This window comes from Myotis brandtii, unplaced genomic scaffold (genome assembly GCF_000412655.1).
Source record: "Myotis brandtii unplaced genomic scaffold, ASM41265v1 scaffold61, whole genome shotgun sequence".
NCBI lineage: Eukaryota > Metazoa > Chordata > Mammalia > Chiroptera > Vespertilionidae > Myotis > Myotis brandtii.
In genome coordinates, this window is record NW_005370318.1 from 1,993,217 (window position 1) to 2,002,297 (window position 9,081).

At 42.1% G+C, this 9,081-nt stretch overlaps 1 protein-coding gene across 1 annotated transcript in view; it reads left to right on the forward strand.

The window, feature by feature from the left end:
- Nucleotides 1-8,399, forward strand: part of PXMP4 (peroxisomal membrane protein 4, 24kDa) — a 14,728-nt gene extending 6,329 nt beyond the window's left edge. The window contains exons 3-4 of the mRNA XM_005879797.2: nt 3,050-3,248; nt 7,249-8,399. Coding sequence (XP_005879859.1) covers nt 3,050-3,248; nt 7,249-7,512 — 463 coding nt within the window. The 3' untranslated portion in view covers nt 7,513-8,399. The remainder of the gene's footprint in view (nt 1-3,049; nt 3,249-7,248) is intronic.
- Nucleotides 8,400-9,081: the final 682 nt, after the last annotated feature.

Genomic DNA, 9,081 nt, shown 5'->3' on the forward strand with positions numbered 1-9,081 from the left:
GGTTCTCAATCTTGGCTGCACATTAGAATCACCTGGGAATCTTTTTTAAATCCTGATTTCTGGGCCTCATCCTCCGGAAATTCTGTTTCTTTGTTATGGGGTGGGGCCACAACATTAGTAACAAAGAAACAGAATTTCCGGAGGATGAGGCCCAGAAATCAGGATTTTAAAAAGATTCCCAGGTGATTCTAATGTGCAGCCAAGGTTGAGAACCACTGGGCTAGGGCATGATCTAGTTTTTAATGTATGTAGTCTCACCTGGAGCTTATAAGAATCACACATGGACAGCCTTCTGGCCAAATTCGGCTTCAAGATTTTCTCTTTTTGTATTTTTACTTCTAAAATTTATTTGTGTTTGGTTTGTTTTTTTGTGCTCTGATTCATTTTTTTTTTTTTCAATTGAGCTCAGTCATTCATTCAGTAGATATTTATTGAGTATCTGCTGTGGATCAGACTGTTTTAGATGCTGGGATACAGCAGTGAACAAAACAATGTTCACTGCCCTCACAGAGCTGCCTTCTAGCAGGAGGTGGCAGAAGAAAAAACATAATCAATAAGGAGAGTATGTGTGGATGGGTGACATGGGCTGTGGGAAGTAGAAATTAGAACAAGGAAAGAGAGAACGGGGATCAGGAGTGCTGGAGGAAAGGCAGGCTGCAGAATTAAATAGGGAAGGCCTCAGAGAGAAAGTCACGTTCGAGTGAAGACTTTAAGGAGGTGAAAGAGTTGGCTACATGGGCATTAGGGGAAAGTGTTCCAGGCCAAGGGAATAGCCAGTGCAAAGTCCCTGAGGTGAGGTCGTGCCTGGTGAATCTGAGGACGCTGGAGGGGAGGGGTTGACGGGGAGAGAACAAAGAGGAAGGTAACCTGGGCCCATTCTGTCCAACTTTAAAGAGGAGTTTGGCTTTTCCTTTACGTGAAACAGGACGTTGTAAGCTCTTTTGCAGGGATATGGTACTATCTGCCCTATCTTTTGGTACTGTGAGAGTGAAGAGTTTGCTGCCAGATTAAGAACAGATGGGTGAGGGTGCCAAGGGCAGAAGTAAGTGTAAAATAGGAGGCTGTGGCAATAATGCAGGCGAGTAACACTGACGGCAGTGGAGATTAGAAATGGTCAGATTCTAGAAACAATTTGAAGTGTTAACACTTAAAAACTGGGAAATCTAACTTGTCTTAGAGTTGGCAACACTGGGCCCATGTTCCTATGGGGCAAGAGCCAGCTGATTTCTGGCTATGTCCACTCACCTGACAGATTTCCACAGTGCTTAGTAGACCCACTCCAAGGTCCTCATTTAGCTTTGAGGACACTTGGGTTTACCATTCCTGAATTGATCTCCCAGTGTACACTCTGTACTCCTCCCTGTGTTTTTCCCACTGCCCCCAAGTGATTTAACTTAATTTATTTTTTAAATTTTTATTGATTTTAGAGAGAGAGAGGAAAAGAAAGAGAGGGAGAGAGACATCGATTTGTGGTTCCACTCATTTTAAAAAAAATATTTTTTATTGATTTCAGAGAGGAAGGGGGGGAGAGAGAGAGAGAGAGAGAGAGAAACATCAATGATTAGAGAGAACCATTGATCAGCTGCTTCCTGCATGTGCCTCACTGGGGACCAAGCCTGCAACTCGGGCATGTCAAACTGTGACCTCCTGGTTCATAGGTTGATGCTCAACCATTGAGCCACCGTTGCTAGGACACTCATTTTTTAAAATTGATTTTTAGAGAGAGAGGAAGGTAGAGGGAGAGAGAGAGAGAGAAACATCGATGTGAGAGCAAAGCATTGATTGGCTGCCTCCTGCACCCCCACTACTGGGCATTGAGTCCTGACCAGGAATAAAACTGGCAACCTTTTGGTGCACTGGACGATGCCTAACCAACGGAGCCATGCCAGCTAGGGCTGTTGTTCTACTTATTTTTCATTTAGTTTTTTTAATTTTTGAAAAATGCTACCGTTACAAGAACACAGAAAAAAAAACCATCAAAAAAATTTTAGGTTTCTTGAGAACTTGTGTTGTCTTACTTCTAACAAGAAATCAAAATGCATTATAACATGTGATTTTTTTCTTTTTGAGTGTTCTTGTTCCACTTATTTATGCATTCATTGGTTGATTCTTGTATGTGCCCTGACCAGGGATTGAACCCACAATCTTAGACACAATTCTAACCAACTGAGCTACCCAGACAGGTTCCGAGTGATTTAATTTTAAAGGATAAATCAACTACCTACACTACTTAAATGTTTGTTTCTCTCAGGATAAAGAGAAAACTTACTATGGCCTTACCTGCTACCCTACATCCCCTACATCCTTTGCCCACACATTCTCTGCTCAGATTTTTCTCTGTTCCTTTACTCCCCACCCCCTGTCCCTCCTCAGGGTCTTTGCTGATCCCTCTGCCTGGGATGCAACTCCTCTCCCCTCTTGACCACACTGATTCCTCATCCTTCAGATCCCACGATTATCTCTTGTCAGGGTCAAAGTTTGACCCTTGCTTTGTGATTATATTTCCCTCTCTGATTAGATCATAAACCTCATGAGGGCAGCAAGCAGATCTTTTCCCCCCAGAATTGTATTCCCAGATCCAGCACACAGTAGGCACTAACTCCCTCATTCATTTATTTCTCCTCATGTTCACTCCAAAAAAAAAAAATATTTATTGAGCACCTACTCTTTGTCAGACCCTGTTCTGGGCCCTAAGGATGAACAAGTCAGTTGTAGATACCACTCTCTGGTACCTTCCACTGCGATGGGGTGGGAGTGGGGAACATAATAAACAAGCATATTCAAGTCAGGTGGCAATAAGACCTATGAAGGAAAAAAAAAGTAGGATAAGGGGACAGATGTGATGGGCATTCTTTTATGTAGGGTGTTCGGGGAAAGACTCTCTGAGGAAGTGGCATGAAGTTAAGGCCTGAATCAAGGATGCCAGCAGCCCTCAGGACATGGATGTTAGAGGCCCTGACCTTGTGTGGTTTAGTTTTGCATGCCCATTGGGTGAATGCCCTCCAAATGGCTGGGCCTGCGCTCATGGTAATTCTCTAATTTTGTGCAGCCTCCGGGAGAAGCTACGGGCCATCCTGAAGGCCACGTACACCCACTCTTCTAACCTGGCCTGCTTCGTGTTCACCTACAAGGGCCTCTGTGCCCTGCAGTCCCACCTGCAGGGAGAGACCCACCCGGTGCACTCGTTCCTGGCTGGCTTCATCGGGGGCTTGCTGGTGTTTAGAGAGAACAATAACATCAACAGCCAGGTAAAGATCCTCCCCAGGAATGTGTGTAGGGGCTGGCTGGGTTTGGGGTGGGATATGGCTCAGGTATGAGTTGGGGGTCGGGGGGGTCAAAGAAGATGAGCTCTTGGCTCCCTTCCAAGTCTGAGGATCTGTGAGTCACCAGTCCCTCTGTGATCTTGGGAAGGTCACCTCCCCCTCAGTTTCCTCGTCTGTAAATCAAGCAGCTTATTGGAATTTTATGATTCCCAAAATCAATGTGTACTGCTCTCTGGGGGCAAAGATGTTTTTATTTTTTTAAAGAAAATCATTGCAGTGAAATGAGAAAAAAGAAAAATGACCCTGGGATATGATTTTCATAAAACAATATTTATTAAAGAATTGCCTCTTATTCTGTAACTTGCCCTTTTCTGGGTTAAAGTTCTATTTATTTTTTACTTTTATTGATTTCAGAGAGAGGAAGGGGTGGGGGAGAGAGAAAGAGAAACATTAATCAGTTGCCTCTCGCACGCTCCCCAAACCAGGGATCAAATCTGCAACCTGGGCATGTACCCAGACCGGGAATTGAGCTTGCCACCTTTTTAAAAAAAATCAAATTTCTATTTTATTTATTTTTAAATATGTTTTTATTGATTTTGAGGGAGAGAGGAAGGGAGAGGAATAGAGAGATAGAAACATCGATGAAAGAGAAACATCATTGGTCGGCTGCCTCCTGCATACCCTCTACAGGGGATCGAGCCTGCAACCCAGGCATGTGCCCTGACCAGGAATTGAATTGGTGACCTCTTGGTTCGTGGGTCAGTGCTCTAACCGCTGAGAACACAGGCCATGGCTTATTAAATATTTTTAAATTATAAAAACAGTTTTATTTTCACATTTTAAAAAATGCAGATTAAACAGCCTCTATGTGCCTGGCATATGTCTAGGTGCTTGGGATACATGATAATAAAGTAGAAAATAAATTGAAAAGAAAGTTTCCATCCTCCTCCAATTGTCAAGCCACTGTTCTGGGACAGTCATTTTAATTGTGTCTTGTGTAGCCCTTCAGAAATTGTCGGTGCTTGTTTCAGTGTACATATCAGGAGTTTTCCACCAATGAGATTGTACTGCTTTTTTTTTTTTTTTTCCCATGGGATGATGTATCTTGGAGACCCTTCTTGTCAGTCCTTCAGCCTTTTTAATATCAGAGCCCTCCACTGCTGGGTGGATGGATGGACCAGGCTTGATTTTACTAATCTCCTCTCAATGGGCATTTAGGGGGTCTGTAGCCTTTTGCCATTACACACATGCAGTCTACATCTTTGTTTGGACGTCTTCCTGCATATGTGTCAGTCCAAAAGTTCCTAGACATGGAATTATGGAGTCTGTGCATGTGAGCCTCTTGTGTTTTGAGAAAATTTTCTTGGTTTTATATTTGTTAGAAATTTCACATCCAAAGGCTAAGAATCCTGGTCACACCATCTCCTTCCCCCTCCCCTCTTTTCCTTGACCCCTGGCAATAATTATTCTGACCTCCATTTCTAAAATCTTCTCATTTCAACAGTGTTATATAAGTAGAGTCATTACAGTATGCAGGCTTTGGGGTTGGCTTTTTTCACTCGGCATAATTCACTGGAGATTCATCCAAGTTGTTGAGTCTGTCAGTAGTTCATTTATTTTTATTGCTGAGTGGTGTTCCATTGCATGGATGTACCACACATTTATCCCCAGAAGGACATGGGAGTTGTTTCCAACTTTTGGCTGTTAGGAATACAGCTGCTACACGTTTTTGAGTGAGCATTAGTTTTCATTTCTCTGGGATAAATGCCCAAGAGTACAGTTGCTGGGTCAAATGGTACATGCACGTTTAGTTTTATAAGAAACTCGCAAACTGTTTTCCACAGTGACTGTACTCTTTTACATTCCCATCAGGAATATATGCAGGTGACTCAGTTCCTCTGCATCCTAGCCAGTATTTGGTTTATCATATATATTTTTTAATTTTAGCCATTTTGATAGGTGTGAAGTGCCATCTCATTTGTGATTTTAAATTTGCATTTCCCTGATGTCTAATGATGTTAAACAGCCTTACATGTGCTTATTTTCCATCTGTATAACCTGTTTGGTGAAGTATCTGTTCATGTCTTTTGACCATTTACTAATTGGATTTTTTTTTTTTTTACTGTTGAGTTTTGAGTTTTTAAAAAATATATTCCAGATAGTAGTCTTTATCAGATTTTTTTTTTTGTAAATACTTTCTCCCAGTCTATAGCTTTTCTTTTTGGCCTCTTCACATGGGCTTTCATAACAAAAAATAATAATTACTTTTGATGAGATCCAGTTTATCAAAAATTTTTTATGGATTTTTTTGGTGTCAAGTTACTTTTTAGTTTTGAACCATCTAAGTATATTAATTAAAAATTTTAAAAATAAATAATGATAAATTAAAGATATAAAATAGTACTATTTAAAATGTCTGTACTACCAAGGCAATCTACAGATTCAGTGAAATCCCTATTAAAATACCAATGGCATATTTCACAGAGTTAGAACAAATACTCCAAAAATTTATATGGAATCAAAAAAACCAGAAATAGCTGCAGCAATTTTGAGAAAGAAAAATAAAGTTGGAGGTATCACAATACCAAATTTCAAGTTATACTACAAAGCCACCGTAATCAAAACAGCCTGGTATTGGCACAAGAACAGGCATATATCAATGGAACAGAACAGAGAACCCAGAAATCGACCCATGCCATTACGCTCAATTAATATTTGACAAAGGAGGCACGAGCATACAATGGAGTCAAGAGAGTGGTGTTGGGAAAATTGGACAGATACATGCAAAAAATGAAACTAGACCACCAACTTATACCATACACAGGATGAACTCAAAATGGATAAAAGACTTTTAAATGTAAGTTGTAAAACCATAAAAATCCTAGAAGAAATCATAGGCAGCAAAATCTCAGACATCAACAAATCAATAAATGACAAGTGCTGGCGAGGATGTGGAGAAAAGGGAACCCTAGTACACTGTTGGTGGGAATGCAGACTGGTGCAGCCATTATGGAAAACAGTATGGAGTTTCCTCAAAAAATTAAATCTGGAACTGCCATTTGACCCAGTGGATTCCACTTCTAGGAATATATCCTAAAAAACCCGAAACACCAATCATAAAGAATGTATGCACCCCTATGCTCATAGCGGCACAATTTACAATAGCTAAGATCTGGAAACAGCCCAAGTGCCCATCAGTAGATGAGTGGATAAACAAGTTGTGGTACATTTATACCATGGAATACTATGCAGCTGTGAAAAAAAGAAGAATCTCTTACCCTTTGAGACAGCATGGAGGGACCTGGAGAGTGTCATGCTAAGTGAAATAAGTCAGTCAGAGGAAGTATCACATGATCACACTCATATGGAATCTAAGTAACAAAATAAACTGATGAATGGAGTGGATCCAAAGACATGGAAGCATGGAACAGAGTGCAGAATCTCAGAGGGAGGATGGGTGGGTGGGAGGTAATCAACCAAAGACCTTATATACATACTAGAGGCCCAATGCACGAAATTTCTGCAAGAGTAGGCCTTCCTTCCCCTGGCTGCCAGCACCGGCTCCCCTCTGGCACCTGGGACCCGGGCTTCCCTCGCAGCCCCGGCTTCGTCTGGAAGGTCGTCCGGAAGGATGTCCGGTCTAATTAGCATATTACGCTTTTATTATTATAGATATGCATAACCCATGGACACAGACAATAGGGTGCTAAAGACTGGGGGTGGCGGGGGGGGTAGGCTGGAGGGGGTCAATGGGGGGAAAAGGGGAACATATGTAATACTTTCAGCAATAAAGAATTATTTTTAAAAAATAAATAAAAGTGGGGTAACAACCTTAAAAAAATAAATAATATAGTACTATTAAAATGTCTGATACCACTTCATCTTGCACACCAACTTTGAAAAACACTGATCCATGCATGGGGGTGGGCAGAAGGTTCCCAGTGGCTGTGCACACCTGTAATCCCCTGTCATTCCCTCCCTGCAGATCAACATGTACCTGCTGTCACGCGTCCTATTTGCCCTGTGCCGCCTGGGAGTGGAGAAGGGCTACATTCCCGAACCCAAGTGGGACCCATTCCCATTGTTCACCGCGTTAGTGTGGGGGCTGGTGCTGTGGCTCTTTGAATACCACCGGCCCACGCTGCAGCCCTCACTGCAGTCCTCTATGACCTACCTGTACGAGGACAGCAATGTGTGGCATGACATCTCGGACTTCCTCATCTACAACAAGAGCCGTCCCTCAGAGTAACACAGCCCTGAGGTGCTTATGGGGGCTTCTACCTGAGTAGGCTCTGGGCGGTGTCCAGTTGTGGCTTGAGATTGGCTCCATCAGTGAAACCTCCCAGAGGATCCTGCTTTCTCAAGATCATGGCTCTCAGACTCCAACTTTCATTAACCCAGGGTTCCATTGTCCAAAGCAGAAGCACCAATTTTCCAGTCTCATTAGGTACTCTTGAATGGTGGAATAAGAGGCTGAGTCAGGCTGAGGAACCTAAGGCATGGTTCCAGCGTATTGCTCACTTCTGTGAGACCTGGGAAAGTCACCCTCCTCTCTAGGCCTCAGGGGTCATGGAGCTCAGAGGAGGGCCCTGAAATCTCTTTCTGGTGGGTATGTTCTTTGACTGTTCTTATGCTGGTGGGCAGTGGGTTTGCAAATATGTTTTTACAAAATATTAAGTTCCTTTTCTCGAGTGTTCTATTGGAGAAGCTCTAGAGTTTCACTGTCCAATAGAAACATAATGACAGTCATATATGTAATTGAAATTTTTCTAGTAGCCACATTAAAAAAAAAGTGGGAAGAAGCAGATGAGATTAATCTTGATATATTTTAGCCCAAATTTCTAAAATATTATCATTTCAACCTGTAATTACTATGAAAATAAGGTCTTTTATATTCTTTTTTTTTATGCGGAGTCATCAAAATCAAGTATGTGTTTTACATTTACAGCACGCCTCAATTTAGACCAGTCACATTTCAAGGCTCAGTAAGTAGCCACATGTGGCTAGTCGTGGCTGTATTGGACTGTACAGATATAGAACACTTCTATCATCACAGAAAATTCTAGTGGGCATTGCAGATAAAGAGCCAGAGGACATGGGTTGGAGTCCCCACTCCATCACTGTGTAATTTTTTTTTTAAATATATTTTATTGATTTTTTACAGAGAGGAAGGGAGAGAGATAGAGAGTTAGAAACATCGATGAGAGAGAAACATCGATCAGCCGCCTCCTGCACATCTCCTACTGGGGATGTGCCCGCAACCCAGGTACATGCCCTTGACCGGAATCGAACCTGGGACCCTTCAGTCCGCAGGCTGACGCTCTATCCACTGAGCCAAACCGGTTTTGGAAATCACTGTGTAATTTTGAGGAAGGTTCGTGACCTCCCAGAGCCTCAGTTTCTTGTAAAATGAGAATAATTGTAATAATACCCGGTGTCCATGTTGGACTTGAATAACTACAACTGCTGCTACCCACACTAATCATTTAATGAGCTCCTACTTCCTCCTGGGTGCTTTGCACACACTTTTTAAATCCGTACAATGACCTTACAGGTCTGTATTTTGATTTTCATTCTACAGATGTGGAAACAGAATCAGAGAAGGGAAGTAACTTGCCCAAGATATACAGTTAGTATGGTAGCCCTATCAGGGTTTGAACCCAGATTTATCTGATTTCAAAGCCTATGTGTTTTTAAGTGCCTTACTTTAAATTTAGGAACCTAAGCTAAGCTATGCAAATGTTAGCTAGTTCTAGGGTCTGTTTCAGAAGGGGACACAAACTCAAATGCCTACAGGGGCCTGACGGTGGCATAAATG